At 41.8% G+C, this 18,442-nt stretch overlaps 1 protein-coding gene across 1 annotated transcript in view; it reads right to left on the reverse strand.

Moving 5' to 3' along the window:
* rnf43 (ring finger protein 43) overlaps window positions 1-18,442 on the reverse strand; it is a 102,856-nt gene that overhangs the window by 36,209 nt on the left and 48,205 nt on the right. The window contains exon 2 of the mRNA XM_028031931.1: window positions 5,617-5,730. Coding sequence (XP_027887732.1) covers window positions 5,617-5,730 — 114 coding nt within the window. The remainder of the gene's footprint in view (window positions 1-5,616; window positions 5,731-18,442) is intronic.

An 18,442-nucleotide genomic window follows, 5' to 3' on the forward strand; every position in this document is an offset into this window, starting at 1 on the left:
GCAGAAACCCTTATGGTTATTTGCACTCCAGATCTGTCGTTTTTGATTAATTAATATGTAGATTTTAATACTCCTCCTCCTTCCAAAACACCTGGTTACCAAGTCAACGCCTGCACAACTCACCTTCCTCATCACTTTCATCTTTAAGTGTTGCCCAGAGGTAGGCGTGTTGCAGCAGTCGCCCGTGTGATAAGACACAAGTTGTTCAGGTGCACCTCTTTCACGGCGTTCCCAAGGGAAAACAAACACAAAAAATGCAGATCGACCCCTATACGTGCTCCGTGCTCAAAGACACTGCGCTTTGTCCACTCTAATGCTGTTTATCATGTATGTATAGTTGTGTGAGAAAAAAATCTGTCAGTCTCTGTGTTGCTCTAATAGTTAGGTATATAAATATTTCATGTCAATTTAAACAAAACATAAAATAATAATAATAATAATAGTAATAATAAACAAAGTTTGAAGAAACTAACCTACATTTCTGAACAATGTTATGTTGTGTTTAAAGCACAAACATTCATTCTGGCGTGTTTCTGACTGTTGAAATGAGCACACAAAGATCAGACATTTTGGAATAATGTTCTTTAGAAAATTTAATCTAAAAATGGATGACGTGGGCACCGGAAAAATACATTTCAGGGGGAAGAGCTTGTGCTAACTGTGACGCATGGAGGCGAACGTGTGATGATTTAGAGATGACAGCTCACCATCGTCCACCATGAATTCTTCCTTTGATCAGAAACATGAGATCAAATATAAAAAATTAAAAAAAACTAAGCTGAACCAGAACTGGAGCCAACAACATGACTATGACCCAAAATATACCAGTAAATTCACCAAGAACTAGCTTAGTTTCAGAATGTTCTGATCATTATAGCAAATTAACAACTGGCCTTGCAAGTAGAGAAACAAACACCTACAACAGGCCGACATTAATGTAAATAGGATGTGAATATGGTAATAGTAACCGTCTGTATTCTAACTCTGTCAATAATTCAATGTCAACTTTACTATTTATGTTTGACGACTGAGTGACAACAAGCTAAGTCATGCAGCTTCTTGTCACACCACAGACATGTTTACATACAAATTCACACGAATTAATTGAATGAAGTTTTTTCACAAGATGGCAAAATAAGACTCATTTCCCAAAGACTGTTTTTCATTTTGGTCTTTGTATAACAGTTTTTGCAGTAACTATTTGCATAGAGCATCGGTAAAATAATGCTAACTGCCAAAATCTGAAGCAATGGTTCATATTCATTGACCGTTAGTGTTTGCTAGTTTTCTAACTGATACTAACTTCCCTGCAGCAGCTAGCTAGAAGACAGTGCTAATGCAAAATGTGTTCGATTTGTGTTAGAGGTCCAACTAGAAAATGGCAATTATGTCAAACTCAGACCAGGAAATGCCATTATGTCTAAGCTGAATGTGGTCCAGTTGTCAGTAGGAAAACTTATTTGATTTGCTATTTGTTTTTGATGCTAACCGCTAGTAGTAGTACATGCTGAAAGAAATATATTTTACTGTCTTTAACACATTCAAATGCCAAAAGAACATGTTAATAAATGGAGGTTGCACAGCACTGTGTTCCTCTGGTGTAGTACCACACTAAAAAAAGACTTATTATTGGGGCTTTTGCCAGTAGTCCCTTACAATCCTCAGAATTACCACCAAAAATACATTCTCATGTTTAGTTATCTGCCCAAAAGTTCACACAAGGCAAATATGTATACAACAATGCATTTTCTTTAATTCTGAAGCAATAACAAATTTTAATTTTAAGCTACTACCTTTCTATCTTCCTGCAGAAGCAAGCTACACTATAGTGCTATTGCTAGTTTGTATGTAATCAGTAAATACAAACTTGGTTTTAGCTACTGTTCTCCACGACGGTGTCAGCAGTAATGTAATTAGTGCTGACACCTCTTACGAGCAATAAGCATGAAGTTCCAAATAAAGCTGTTACATCAGGTAGTTAGCGCTACTTATCATGCTAATGCTGCCTGGCGCTTAGCCTGGTTTATAATGGTGCTCGATTAGCAGAAACAAACGTCACATTACAAGCTGCTTTGCCATATTTGGTATTACACACAAAGAGTGAATAAAACTGTCTTGATTAGACACAAGGCGGCTCTAGTGAATGCAGAAATGAGCGGGCGTCGTCATCCAGGGATCAGGAATAGTTTGCGTTCGTAATGGATGTGACACATTAAAACGGGTGTATTAACAGATTGATTAACAATGTGATCCGCTGTGAAACGTTTGTAAAGCACGCCTGACATGATATGATCCACTAACACACATACTGGGTGAACAAACAGATGAGCTTCAAAGGCTCAGTTAAAGAAAACAGGATTACTGCAAACAGCAGGCCAAGAGGTCTTTTCATCTGAGGGGGCAGAATCAATAAGAAAACCTCTATGAGAGTTAACAAGTTCAGGCAAGGGCCCAAGACTCAGTCACCGTAGGAGCTGTTTTCACAAAACAATCCCAGGGTTAAAGTGCTTCACAAAGCAGAACACAAAGTGGGAGTAGTTGATGGGAGAGTGTGTTTGGAATAAAGTCGAACTGGTGTGGAGTGTGAGTTTTTCTCAGATTTTTCCTTCTGAATCTCGTGTTGCTCCGCTGCTCGACCCGAGAACCTTTCCAGAGCCTCCGTGTAAACAGACGAGGCGAGCAGAGAGCGGACGGATCTTTTCCACTGCAGCACAACATGCTGGCGGAGAGAGAGAGAGAGCGAAAGAGAGAGAGAGAGAGGGAAAGAGAGAGAGAGAGAGAAAGGAAGTATGCAGTACGCCACACAACATCAGTTATGTTGTATGGCGGAATGACGCAAAACCACTGGAGTGGTCGAAGGATCTGATTCAGACATTTACAAAGAGAGAGGGACACACACACTGGTGGGCACCAGCTGCAGCTAAGAGGAAACTTGTACACTTTTAGGGAGATTTTCTGGAGCTTTATAATAAAAGTTAAAGTTAAATTCATAAAAGTGTTAAAAAAAAGCTGAACAAATTTTTAATAAAGTGGATGCCTTCCACTTCATTCACTATCTGTAAGCTTAAAGTTGTACATGAAAATTTATCATGAATTTAAAATAAGGAATGTTCCCATCATTAATCTCCAAATTCTAATGTTACATGGAAGAAGAATACAGTGAAAGATGTGGACAGTATCTTCAATTATTCTCTTTGTTTTGGGATGACACAACGTGTCAAAACACAAGAAAAGAAAACTGTGCGTCTGGAGTAGAGGTGCAAAGAGAAACTGGTCAGTGACCTGAACCACTGACCAATTTTACCAGTCTTGTCTGTGACTGATCCGTGATTGGCTGGTTGAAAATTATCTCTTTGTATCTACTCCGTAAACGCTGCTTATATAAGAGCTATGTGTCTATAGAGTAAAAACATATTGCGGGTAACAAAAAGGCTAAATGCACATATAAAAATTGCCTTGATTATTCCCTCAAAAGATGAAATGTTGGCAATCTTTTCAAAATCTCACAGGTAAGGCAGTGGTATATTTCATAAAATACACACATACGCCTTATTGCTAATATATGATATTGCTATTTAAAATGTCACAATCATAATCATGTTGTTATGAAATAAGAGTGAAATCCTGTCACTGGCGCAGTGCGACATCACCTCTAGCAGAAGACTCTATGATTGATCACAGACAAGCTCCTATATCGCTACAATAAATTAATTATTGATTTTAAAATTTAACTGACAGAAAATCAAAGGTTTTTCCACTCAACTATTAGCTTATATTAACTGTTGTTAATATTAAAGGGATCTCCGATGCCTTATCTAATTTTAAAAAAAAAAAGTTTGTTCTTTTAATAAAATCTTTGTTGTATTTAACCCTAATCATTATCTGTTCCATTTGAAATTTATCAGGAAAGTATAAAATATATTTTTGATGTTGTTTATGTATTTTTTTTTGCCTCTAGTTGAACTGATACTTATAGATCAGAGGTTTTACAAATTCGCCAGTTGGAAACCGACCACCAATCTCTGACCAGTATTCTTTACCAGCCGAAATGTTCAAAATCACGGTGAGAAAGCTTGGGTAAAGAACACTAAACACCAGGCAGATGGGTGAAGAAATCTCCTTGCAGTGACTCAAGGAATCTTTGAAAACCAACCTAAAATCAAAGGACAAGAACAAAACCTCCCCATTAAGGTTCTTAACCTCACTTTGTTTGCTTTGCACTCTATTCTAAGTGTACGTGGCGCAACACGAGCCCTCTGTGGCTGTCCCAGGCTCCTATAGGCTGGCCGGGGCGCCTTGCAGCCAGACTAAACTATAAACAAGTGCCATCTAGAGAACGGAGGCAGGGACGGCACCGCACACCCCGTACAGTACGCTCTGATTCATCCTCTTCAAAAGGCATGGGGTGAACTTCATAACAGCTGCATGGTGAAACCCCCTCAACCCCACAATGACTCCCCCCCAGTAAATCCACCATGACCAAAAGCTCTGAATCCCACCAAGAAAAGGGAGGATGCAGGTGGCTGGATTGGAGTTTATTGCAACACATAGTTTCCAGGGAGCCAAAACAACAAGATCCCCCCTCCCTCCACCACCACCTCCCTCAGCACCCACCTCACAAACACTCCTCCCTCCTTAACTTCTCTGGATCTCAAAGGCCGTCAGCGGGGAGGGAGAGAGAGAGAGAGCACTCGGAAGCGGACGCCTTTTGTTCCACGCTCTTTTAGCGTTGGGGAGGGCGAGGGAACTTTTTGTTTATGGGACAACACAGGGTTGCCATTAAGGCTTTAATCAAAACTATTCTCTGCAGTCAGCCTTGAGTGACAGCTCTCTTTTCCCCCTAGTCCCCTCCATCAACCAACCCACCCTCGCAGGGAGCAACAGGAGGAGGGAAGAGAAGGGAAACTGTGGGAATGTCTCTACATCGTCGCCGCGGCGGGCAGCTCCTCGACATGGCTTTAAATTAGGGGGGAAAAGAAAACACAGGCTAAAAAAAGCGAGCCGCCTAACTATACTCCTGCCTGCTAATTTGTCACCACTTGAAAAACGAGAGAGAAAAATAGCAACAGTTTAAATCGCGCCGCTTTCAAGCCGAGGGATGCCAGCCAGCGACGCATGGCAGAATACTTAAAGACGCCGGGGGGAGATTTAGGTCAGCTCCGACAAAACTTACACATGCATTGAAATTATTGTGGCTGGAATCTGCGGAGGTCTGGCTGCATTCTTATTAGAGGGAAGCAGAAATGGAGAACCCTTAGCGTCTGGCTGGCTGAGATCGGCCCGGTGACAGCTGGGGCCCGAAAGCCTCACATCCAGAGCCAGGGCTCATAGCCACTTGCTACATAGCAGCGCCGAGCCATTCCCAACCCACCGCCCCTTCGTTTCTTTCTTCTTTGTTTTGCTTCAAGACCTCACCCTGAAAGATCACTGTCCTAAAGAGAAAAAATTCTGCCAAATAATTCCCTCAAAAACCTTTTGTACTTTATCCAAAAGCGGAAGGAGAGCTGGGAGAGAAGGCAGCGTGGAGAGATGTTTCGTCTCTCTGCTGCCAAGTCTGACAAAAGAAAAGGGGTCACAGAAAGGGGCATCCTTGTGTGCTTTGTGTGTGAAGGGTACCTTATCCAGCAGCGGCGAGCAGTGGGGACCTAATTGCTCCAGCTTGACGATGGTGATGAAGCCGCTGTCTTGTCGTTCATCCTCGCTTGTGTTGCATAGAGACACAGGGTGATACTGCAGAAGACAGTGACAAACAGGGTAAGGAAACATTGTTTTCCCTCCAATTATTTTACTTATTCTTACCCAAGCAACACAAACATCTTTGAAATTCTGAGCAATCACAATTCATGCCATTATGCTAGCTACTTAACATTTCAATGGGACTTTGGAAAAGGTTAATGAAACTAACTTCAGATTCTGAAAGAGAGAAGTAGCAAAGAGGTCCACAGTTCAGGATAGGACAACTCTGGCCTTTATGGAAGAAATAGAAGAACATAGACCTCGGTTTTTATTGGCAGCAGATTAGTAAGTTGATAAGTCGTTGATTTGCCCATGGATTTGCGTCAACAGCAAAATGTCGACCATCATTTTCAATTTGTGATGAGACCGCAGTAGTTGACAAAATCCAAACAGATACCTTTATGGTCAAACTTTGAGATTCAAACCCTTTTATAAATTGTGGCCCAAGAGCGTATACAATGTCAACTGGAAAGGGGAAGCCGCAACGAGCAAATATACTGAGAGATTTCGGGTACACACGCGTAATGACATCATTGGCATCGAGCTCAGGTCCTGCGCGCCCACAACCCCTAACCCAGACTGCCAATAGAGACACTCTACTTGGCTTGAAGCAAACCAAACATTAACCAGCTAGAGTGAATTTAGGTATGTCCCTGGTCCAACATACCTGAATCAAAAAACTGAATCACCTTCTGCATGCAGTCAGTTCTCCAGAGTCCTGCTAAGGGCCTCGTTATTTGACTCAGGAGTGTCAAAGCAGAGGCAAATCTAAGACCTCAGGGCCTGGATTTGAAGACCTCAGGTTTAGATCGAGGCATATTCTTAAGTGTAAGTTTGGCACAAAGTTCAGCCCTAAATTCAGAGGAGAATCTGTGACAAGACTTTCAAATTGCTGGTTATGCAGACTCTTCATCAGCTTTGTCTTCTTTGTAATATCGGACTCTCAGACACAGGAGGGCTTCGTCAATTCCCCACTAAGCTCTTCTCAGACTTTTTTATTTGTAAAAAACTATGAAAACCAGAGGTCCGTCTCACCAAACCACCACTGACGTTTATGGTTGTAACAAAAGGTGACAAAGTTCGGGGAGTGTAAATACGTCTACCAGGTAGAGACAAGTTATGGGTGGATGTTTTCACACCATCAGTGAAGTTGGAGGCATTTGTGTGCGATGCTGGCGCTCTTCCCTCATAAACCAATGAAATCAATTACATGGAAGGTGATGTTCACTCCCACACAAGGCCTCGAGGATCCAAAGAATGAGAGATAGGCTTTTGGTAGGAACATTTGATCCCCTCTGAAAGGGAAGAAAATCGTAACTGCTGAAAGGCTGCATTTAACAGCTCAGGGGGATAGCCGCAGCGCTCGCAGGTCGCAGACATGCTGTCACGAGTCACAGAGGCAGCAATGTGCTCCTAAACCCCCTTCCGAATACTTCTCCAAGTAAAGTCGTCTCCTGATTAGTTCTTGTTTTGGACTCCTGGGGCGCACCCACACTCCAGTTTTACGGTCCTGGCCTAGTCCAGAATGGTTCTGCCCCTCTTCATGTGGCTGCAGACCCCTTCCCTCCCTCCCACCCCTCAACTCGCCCAGCGGAAATCTCCAACTTAAAAAGACCCAGGGGTGACATCAACAGCTGGCATCCCCGGGTTGGGGAATTGACGTAATGGGCTGCAAAAGGCTGGTGCATGTCTGTCAGGCGGAGGGAGGGAGGGAAGGAGGAAGGAAGTGGAGAGGAAAGGAGAGGAGACACGACGGAAAACAGACTTGGAAAACCAGACTGGGACAGCAAGATAAAAGGAAGGGCCAGAAAACAGCAGCACCTGGCCGCTACTCACCGTCTGAATTCCTATGGAAGCAGTAAAAGCGGAAAGATGCATTTTAATACATCATGTGTTATATACCATCAGCTAATCTTAGGAGAAAGTACGAAAACAAATGTCACCTATTGTACGTTAAATCAAAGGATTGTAGTGTCTTTCTACACCCTGACAGCAGTTGTTGTCGAGCTGAGCTTACAAAGACGACGAATTCGAATACACCACTTCAAATATGGCGGCCGGTGTTCGTGACGGCAGCGAGCTAGAGAGCAGAAAGAACCCCTGGCTTGCTCTATACGCTGCGCTGCCAGCTGTCTCCACCAATCTGCATTTACTAGGCTCAAATTAGAGGCCCACAGTTGAACTTGGCTTTCGACAAAACAGAAGTTCAGAAAAAAATACTTTTATTGACATTACTCCTGTGATGCCTTGACCTCTGTTCGTCTTTTGTGGTAAATTTGTGGGACATGCTAGAACAGAAAAACAATCAACAAGATGCTTGGGGAAAATGGCTAACTTGACGCTTGTTTGGATCTCATTGTGACATTAAGCAAGTCGCTACATGACGCTGTGCAATCACACCAAATAAAGGAGATAATAACCCCAATGCTGAGCCAAACAGGCTCAGAAGGAGTGGCTGCTTTTACTTTCTTCTGGCTTTCCTCTGAGGCCAACCACCTATGTTTTGCGTCTCGAACTACACCAGGCATTATCTTCTATTTTAGATGCATCGACACTGCTTACAATCAGAGTCCTGCGAACACTCTGCGTGTGCCACCGTCGGTGCCGCGTACTGCTCCGAGGCACGCTGCTTTGCTGGACTATAAACAGCAACAAGGACAGTCTGAAATGTCTTCATTTGGCTTTGTTTTTGTTTGTTTTTTTGGTGTGTGGCCCTGACAAAAACAGAGCCTGGGAAACCAAATCACTGAGTCTCCATTTCACAGGGACGAGAAACCACAGGCAACGCAAACTGTTCCCCACAGACTGTTAACAATGCAAACTCCTCCGTTCCGCCTCCTCATCTGTCTAGATCTGTTGCAGAACCGACGGGGACATGTCCCTCGGCTCCTTTGTAGCCTCGATTAAAGGCATTTCTTTTTCAGCTCAATCAAAGACTACCAAAAATATTCCAGGGCTAAAAAAAAAAAAAACAACAAAACCTAACAGCCTCAAAAACAAGTATGTGGAAAGAAAAAGAGGAGGAAATAAATAGTAGCTGCAGTACAGAGTCAATAATATTTTTTCCCCATGACTTTGCCCTGCAGATCTCCTTCTTCTTCTTTTTTTTAAAAAGATAATCAGTGTGCAAGCGTTTTAGTTCATCTGCTGCCAGCAGGGAACCAAGCCCAGGCGGTTGTAACAGTCGGAGCTAAGGTGGGAAGTTTGAACCTCTCATCAGGCTCTGCCACCAGCTGTTCAAGTCGCAGTTCCTCTAGCAATCCGTTGCCAAACTGCTACCTCGAAATGAAGCAGGTTTTTTCTTTTCTTTTATTCAAATGAAATCCCTCGAATCAAGACTCCGAGCGAAGAAGCTCTGCTTAAGGGTCTGGAAAGTCTGCCAGGTTACTGGAAGTCAAGCAACAATTCAATCAACGTGGTACACACAAACCTGTGAACACACACAGGGAACACACTTCTGACGCACCTCTGGGGTGACAAACATCTGCATCAGGAGGCGACAGACTCGACATTAGAGTTGTTGAAATGAAACAAAAGAAGGAAAGCTTGCAAATGGTCAAAGACTTGAATAATTTCCCCCTAAACATTTTGAGCTAATTTTATCTGAGGCTTTATTTCATATTTAATGAAAGCAAAGACAGATGAAAACTGAGTTGTGCCTCAACATAATACACAACTTTTAATAAACTACATTTGATCACACCACAAAGATTTACAAACTGTTTTTAACACCAACACAGAGGTCTGCACAGAGGTTCAAAACTATTTTTTGCAAAAATATATTAGAGAAGACAGGGCCTGAAACACCAAATCTAAGCAGAAAAAAAAGGGTCAATAATACAACACACCAGGGTTGGGTAGTGAACATCAAATCCTCCAAAGATTGTCGTGGTGTGGAAATTCAAGAGTTCACTACAGTGGATCTCCAGCATTAGCAAAGTGTAGGGTAAAGCTGTACTCCTGAAACCTCCTCTAAAAACCCTGTCTAATTTAATAGTTCAAACACCAAATACACATTAACACATTAAAAAATTAAAATATTTTTTTACATCCAAGTTGAAATGTTGTGACAGTTTGGTATGGGACAGATAATTTGTGAAAAAATTTAGCTTCTCCAGCTTCCCCTGGTACTTCCAGTGCTAACTGGTAGCAACAAATCAGAACAAGGAGGTATTGGTGCTGTCAATCATCCTCCGTGTGGTGCTGCTTATTTCCTCTGCCCTCTACCCGTCTTGCTCCCTGCTATGCTGTAGGCACCTGAGCTTGTCGTGAATGCTAAGGCTAGTTAGCATGGACACCGATGATGGCGGATAAACAGTTTTCCTCTGGTAAGTTGTTTCTCCACTATTAGCACAATGAGCAGTGAGTACATTACAATGATTGGCAGCGCTGTGACCCTCCTCCTGGCTTTGATGGGTTGTTTTTGGTCGGGAGCTGTGAATTTCTTCAGACAGCAATAGTAGCTTAGGGATGAGATGGAGGAGATCAATCTTTTTGCAGATTATCTATCTCATTTTATACTGTCACAAGATAGTAATCATTTGAGCAAATATGTAAAAAACCATACTTTTATAAACGTTACATACTGCAGCTCCAATACGCACCGTGGAAACAATCTTAACAGTACCGTAGAAGCTGACATCCATGGTCTTCTTGGGGTTTCAGCCAATCAACGCCAAGGTAAATAAATAGCGCTCCTGGATTGGCTGCTTTTCAAATGTCGGCCAATACTAAGTAGCATTGCACCTAATTATTTCAGCTTCCTGAGCTGAATTTACTTTTTAAATTTTAGATACACTCTACAAAACATTCAGTGAGTAGGTGTGTTTTCCACAAATGATTTGTAGTCATGCTCCTTAGAAAATACTGAACCGTAAAAAGGTGGGAGCCTACAAGTTATGTAATGTACAATGTAATGATCTGATCCGGCCACAAGGTGGCTTTAACATAATGTACTGTTTCCAAAGTTGGCAACTTGAATCTCAAGGCTGGTTGCAATTCATTACTTCCACACTCAGGTGGAAGTAATGAATTACCAGGTTTTTCCAAAACCTGGTAAAGATAACAGATAAAGATAAAGCTAAAAATAGCCAAAGACTTCCGGAAAGCCTAGAAAACTATCGCTATTAAAGATTGGATGAATTTCTGGCAATTTTCAAGGAGAATATAAAGAAATGATGGGAGGTTCATGACTTTTGCCGTGAAGTCTGGATTAAAATTTGTCTCTGAAAGTCTAATCAAAACTTACCGAAGCTGACTTTGCAGTGGTTTGTTTTAATCACAGGAAAAGCGGTTACAAAAAGGAGCAACTCAACCGCATGTAATAGCTAAAAGCGATCACAATCCGGTTGCCCGGATTACTGTTGCAGTGTGCGCTACAACAACCAGCAATACACGGTTTTCATTGAGAAATGAGCCCGAGGTGACAGGGCGGGTTGAGACACTGACCCCTCGCTTTCCACCTTGCCATTTTGGAAACAAGTCCGTTCAACATCAGGGTGTGAGAGGCTGCAGAGAGAGCACGGCTCCGTGTTCTTGCTAAAGGCACCCGAGCATGTGCTTGCATGCGAATGTGAACGTGTGCACGAGCGTGAGCGACTGGTGGAAAAAAAAAAGTTCCTGAGTGTTTCTCCAACGGGAGACTGACGCATAGCTAGTTGTTGGGAGTCCAATCCCCAAAGTTTGCTTTTCTTTCTTGACCCTGTGTGCTTTGAGCTGTCAGTGTCAGTGTCAGTGTCGTATACGCACTCTTAAGTGAGAAATCTTTGTGTATCCTGAACACATCTAACGCTGATATGGTCGAGAAGGCGGATTGCCAAGGGAGCAGAGCAGACATCCTCCCTGTTGGAGCATCTGGAAAAGTGGGATCAGAGTCCTTCACCCCCCTTTTCTCTTTGCAAATACGAATGAACAGGAGGCCTTACTGCTTTGGTCCTGTCAAAACAAAGAGAGTGTCATCTTCCAGCCGCTTTTTTATCAACAGTGTCGGCCCCGTATCCAGTAACGGTTACCACAGGGAATAACTTGGGGGGAAACGTGATCCCTTAATGAAGCTCAGGTAATTACCACCAACCCCAAATTTGCCCGGGCGCTTTCTTTAAGTAGGAGCCCCCTCCATACCCACCCGCTCCCCCGCCAAAGTTCAGGCCCGTCAGACTGTCTCTGCTTCATGAAAGGGATTAGAGCGAAAAGAAAGAACCTAGGGATAGAAAAGGAGCAAAGAGCAGAAGAAACGGGCGGCTGAGGGGTAAATTAAAACACTTCCACTGTTTGGAACACCAGATAAAGGATGTGTTAGCGGGTCACAGTGTTCACCGTCTGCACTTTTGCACTGTTCGGCCCTCCTTTTCATGCTTGTTTCCCTCGCTTCTGTTAGATAACGTGGCATAAAAAGAGGGGTGAACTTTGCACAGCGAGGCGCGGGAGCTGGGTACAGCCGCACCTGTGCCATGGAGGCTGTCGCCGCAAATATTACTTCTTTGTTATTTCAGGGTGTTACGTTTCAGTCAATTATGTCAAAAGCAGTTTTGCATATTTATAACTGAACAGAAAAAGAAGGAGACACCTGCAAAAATATGCGGGCATGTAAGGATGTCTGCAGAATGCGTTGTTTACGTTGTCTCGCCAAAGTTTTTATGCCCGTTGAAGTTTTTCACAGTGTGTCACATTACAAGCAATTTCAATGAATTTAACTGGGATTTTATGTGACAGTTCAAGGAAAGAGAAAGTTGTGGGGAAGATGAAAGCAGAGGTTGGTCCTTAAACAATATTGTAAGCTTTAAATATCGCATATGATGCTGTGTAGTCTATCAAGCCAGACATGAAGAAATAATTATAATCACAGATGAGAGAATCTCATGACAGGCAGATTAACTCGCACCCGGCCTGGCTTCTGTATACAGGGTTTCTGCAGATTTCACCAAATTTTAAGACTATTATGAGTGGCATTTTAGACTTGTATCTCCACAGAAATTTACGCACATCTTCCAAACAACTGGTGAAAAATTTGCAATTACCCATGTTAAAAGAGCTACCTAGCTAGCAAGCTAAGTTAGCAGCTGGTTACCGGTAGCCTCAATCGTCTTGCGTCACGGAACTTATTGAAGATGTTTGCGTGCGACTCAAACATTTGCCTAACAAAAAAATTCAGTGAGAAAAACAAAACAAAACATGGAATATACAAGATTAGATACAAGACAAAATTTCAGATTTGTGAATAATGTATTTCAGGGCAATTTACTTTTAGAATTTAAGACATTTGAAGGCCTTAATTTTTGTTGCATGGATTCAAGACATTTTAAGGGAAGTCATAGAAATTCATATTTAAAGTTTAGCAAAAGTCATGTTTGGAGCACAGCAAACATGCTGAAGAAGGTGAGGTCAGATGAGACCAGAATTGAACTTTTTGGCCTACATGCAAAATTCTACATGTGCTAAAAAACTAACACTGCATATCACACTGACAGAAACATCAGGATCATGACATATGGTGGTGGCAACATTATGATGTGGGGTTCAATTCATCAGCAGGGACAGAGAAGGGTCAGAGATGATGGATGGATGGATGGATGGATGGATGGATGGATGGATGGATGGATGGATGGATGGATGGACTATCATGGAAGAAAACCTGCTAGATGTTGCAAAAGATGTGAAACATACACAGAGTCCAGACTTTAAGTCAATTTAGAATCTGTACCAACACCTGACAGTCACTGTTCACAGGCTCTCTCCGTCCAGTCCGACAGAGCTTGAACTATTTTTGGAAAAAAGAACGGGTACAAACATCAGTTGGTAGGTTTTTCGGTGACTTGGAGCTGTGACTGCAGTTAAAGGATGCTTCTGCAAAACGATTTCATCAGAGAGGGCTCAGTTCAGATGCCCACCACCATTTTTTTTAATCTGTAAAACTCTGGATAAAAATAAATAAGAAAAATCTTTATTTCAATTATGTGTTATACTTCTCAACAAAAATACTTCATTGTTTATGGTTGTAATGTGACAAAATGTGGGCTAGGTTAATACATAAATAAATATAGCAAGGAATAGTATGATTAAAGTCAGTTTGACATGTATACTTTTATAAAAAAAGTTATTGAAATAGTCTCTAATTTTCTCACCAAGTTCTCTGGTACTTAACAAATAGAAATAATTTGAGTCACAATGACTAAAAAAAAAAGTTTTCATTTTATATTAACTAATTTCTGCAGATGTATACAACTAAAGCATCTGCTAAAATAAAAATCTAATCTCTAACGTGTGTCTTGAGGTTGGGTAACAGTTTAGTAACACTAATCAGAAGCGATTGGTGATATCTCTGAATTTTAGTTCAAAAATATCATCAGTAAAGTAAGCACCTGGTTACTCTTAATCTCATAAAAAAACATTTCTTTACAGACACAACTGTCTGCCGCAGTGGGGATTCTGAGGAAACAGCCTCAAGTCGAAGCCAAGTGCCTTGGCTGCACGTCATGCACAGGTTCTGTGGCCTTCCTAACATAAACACCTAGCATATACAAACACATTAGCATAGACTATGTAAAAAAAAAGAAAAAGAAAACAACCTGAGGCTCTCCATCAGTCTCAGGCCAGGATAGTGCTATACATTTCAAAGCTCACAGCTAAACATAAACACAGCACTTCCCTGTCATAACAAGCCAGTGGCTAGGTAACCCTGCAGTTTGTTAGGACTATTTAGTGTTGCAGTGATCCCTCTGCCCTGTGGACACAAGGGCCGCATCCACACAGCTAGTCGGCCCCGGCCTGCAGACGGTGGCGGCAGAAAATGGAGCTTGGGAAAAGAAATGAGGGAAGCTAATTGGTCAAAATACATTTCATTTAAGAAATGTAAGAGCAGTCCATCCACTTACAGGTTTAATGTTGCAGAACATCACAGGAGAGAGTTCCCTTTTTATTTATTTTTCTACACACTTACACGTAAAATAAAACAGTACGCCGCTGAGGGCAGATTAAACATCCCTCTTTTATTAGGAAATGCAATCCCAGCCCCCGTCCCTCCCAACCAACAAGTATCTTCTATAATAATGTACCGCTTCTAAAGAGAGCAAAACGTTTGCTGCTTCAGCTTTAAAAACGCTTTGATGAAGGCTAACGACCAAAACACAGCTCCTGGGCAGAACACTGGCGGCCCTGAGCTGCTATGTACACAAAGCAGCAAGTGAAGACAGAGAAAACCTAAAATGGCTGATAAAGAATCTTGACGAACAGCTGAATCAAGGGCTGCTTGAATGTGATTAAAAAAAAAAGAGAAGAAAAAGCACATTTAAGCAGAAAAGGAAATGTGCCGCTTCTTGTTTACTCCTCGGAGGCTCAAGATTCTATAAAGTTTTGTTTTGGCTTATTGTTCAAAGTTCCTCATTGCTTTTAAATTCTGCCATAAAAACGTCCAGTTGCGCTTCAAGACTATCAATTTTTATTTTATGAGATCAACTGACACAAAGTAGAGCACAGCAGTGAACTGGTAGGGAAATTAGATGTGGTCTTGAAGCTTTTTGATATGAAAATATGAAAGTGTGGCCTGGATTATTTCTTTTAAGAATCTACCTTTTGCTGCATTTACAGCTGGAAGGATTTTAGGCAATGTCTCAACCAGCTTTGCAAATTTAGCGCATGATATTTTTGCCCATGCATCTTTGCTGAATCTCAATCTGAGTGTACGGAGAGCGACTGTAAACATCAGTTTTCACGTGTCGCCATTAGATGCTCGATCATCTGTAGCGAAGGATGCATCTGCAGCTAGAAAATTCTTCCTCCAACATCAGAATGTGAAAAACTCAACCCTTTCTGCTCGACTTAACATCAATACGGTGTCGGGTTGAGCTGTTGATTACGTTTTGAATTAATTGATTAATAATTGGACAGTAAAGATGCTTAATAAGTGATTTATTTTGCACAATTTGAACCGGGTGAAGCTTCCACTAGGCCACTTAAGGTTTTTTGGGTAGAACATAATTATAGACCAAGTTTTTGCATCTGAAATGCAAAATGTAGATATTTTTGCACAGTATTGGCATACTGTACTTTCAGGAAATGGACTTTTTTTAGTGTGAACACTCTGGTTAACAATTAATCAATTACTAAATTAATTGACAATCATTTCAACAATTGAGTCGTCATGAATTATCGGATTAATCATTTTAGCCCAATCTCTCATATTAAATCCTAATAATATACACACATTTAAACTGTAATGTGATTGAGGTTGAAAAGGTAAGAATACTTTTGCATTGGTTGAGGTTGTTTCTAATGCTAGCTGGGATTTGAAGAAGAGCATGTCATTTTGCCAGAGTCGTGATCAGTGCATTGTGTGGCGTTTGCAACATGACTTTCTTTTTTCCCTTGTGGAGAGCGTACGCCCAGGGGTGCGGACGCCCCTGTGCGTACGCTCTCCTGGGCGCTTACGCAGTGAATGCACCAATAAAAGAAACCAAAATTGAATTAAATAAACAGTTTCAACTCGAGCTGAACTAAACAAACTGCAGCCCACAAAACCACTTTTATATAAAGGTTCGTTGCAAAACGGAATGCGGCGCAATAACAAATGTATCCCCATGCAAAAGGTTGCGTAATGGTTTGGATAAGCCTCTGATTTAACGGAATAAATTAATATCCGTCTTCTCTGGCACCGGGTTGATCAAGAGTGATTGCAGGTAAACGTTTAAGCTTGATTATTGGGGTTGGAATTGACACCGTAAATAATTTTCCTGAACTACCCTTGGAGGCATTTCTGTCCTCCCATCTGCACAGAACAAATGACAAACAGAAATGACTTCTCCAGCACACTTCCTCTGTTCCCACAGTCGATTGCTGCAACATCTGCCTGCAATGTATGCACTCTGTATACGCCGCGCGGCTCTTCACACTTCACGCCAAGATGTGACGCTGGTTACACGTCCGGCTTTGGCCCCCGATTTTCCACGCAACGGGGGAAAACCTGTCCCTAAAACGAAGGGGTTAGACAGATTACTCAAAACGAGTAACGTGTAGGGTCTCCTACACATTCTTGAAATGTTTGGAGATTCCAAATGAAATGGAAGCACTCTGCTGATGTCATTATCTAGAAACACTGTTGTGGAAGATCTCTAATGGATCTAAGGGAGGATCCAGTGGGAAGGGAAAATGGAAAAATGTCACTGTCTGTCAGCGTTTCTAAAGTCCAGACCACAAGTGTCCTTTTAACCACCAGTGGATGTCGAAGAGATGCAGTCAGAAACACACAAAGGAGGTAAATACAAACTAACAGAGTTTTTTTTATGTGCGCGTGTGCTATTTTTATTCTTACCCCAACATCTTGGCACAGCCTACATGCTTAGCAAACCATCAGCAAACTGCCACAAAAAATAAAATAAAAAATGCAACGCACCTTGTAATTGGCACTGTTAACTATTTTCCTTTTTGCTGCTGTGTTTCGCTGTGGCTCAGAGGGAGGCGTTGAAAGTCGCTTGATTTATGGCCGGGGAAGGCACTGAGAGCTTTTCAAGACAAGCCAGCAGAGACTCACGAGAAGCAGGGTTAGCCACAGGGTGGCTACAAGATACAACCGAGCGACAGGAGATCAGAGTAAAACAATTTAACTTTGAATTCTGTAATTTGTTAATTTTCTCTCTGCCAGAGAACCTACAGCACATTTAAAAAAAGTTATGTGTTATGGCTAGGGTTGTCCCCATTCAATATTGATATCAGACGAGTATCGGATTATATCGGCCTGCATCTAAGATCTGAGATAAAAGCAAGACGAACCCACGACGGCCGCGTCGAGGACTCAAGGCCTCCAAACATGGGTCGCGCTATAATCTAAGCCACCACAGCACGCCCCCGTCATATGTTTTTTATTGTATAAACGCATTTCCTATTGGACTCAAAACGTCTTCCTCTATCACAGAACCAGCAGCATGTTTCTTTATGTCATAATATTTAGAAAAAATTAAAAAATTGGAACCAGAAAGTGATTCCTCACAGAGAACTGGAAAAACTTGACTTTCCCGGTATAGTGATGTGATCTGAAGTTTCAATTTCACAAAGAAATATTCAAGTCCTTTAAATGACATGCCTCAGAGAGTGCCGTAATGGCATCGGTTCTCTCCAGCTACATGTGGCATAGAGTAATGCAGTGCTGCCCCTCCCCACTTGTTGCTGTGCGCTCCTGGTCTGCTGGTTGAGAGAAAGTTCCTATGTTTTTCTCTTCCTAAAAAAGAAAACATTTGTTGTTGTTTTTTTTTACTATTTCCAGTTGAAAAACATACAGAAGTCATAATGTGGAAACTGCAGGAAGGTATTATTATCCCTATCCAGCTACATTTGGCAAACTCCAAACTGAGTTTGATTATTTAATAAACTTTGGCTTTAAATCTATTTTTAATGATTTTGTCAGCTCTAGTATCCTTTATGTGACAGTTGTCAGACAGGAATTCAAGTTGTGAGACATATTGCTGGGACTCGAACCGATGGCGTCCGCTTTGAGGACTAAGGCCTCTGTTTGTTTTACCCCTGCACCACTGCCTCGCCCAGGCTTTAATTTCTTACCTAATATCATAAAATTGAGGATTTTTTAAAACACAAACTTCACCATACAAGCAGAATCTCCTGCCTCTGATATCCAGATCAAGCAAAGGTTAGCATTAGCTCGTCTCAAAACGAGAGGTGAACTGAATCTTCCACCATTCCAAGGTGCAGCTGTGCACATGAG

This window comes from Xiphophorus couchianus, chromosome 11 (genome assembly GCF_001444195.1).
Source record: "Xiphophorus couchianus chromosome 11, X_couchianus-1.0, whole genome shotgun sequence".
In the NCBI taxonomy this organism is placed as follows: Eukaryota; Metazoa; Chordata; class Actinopteri; order Cyprinodontiformes; family Poeciliidae; genus Xiphophorus; species Xiphophorus couchianus.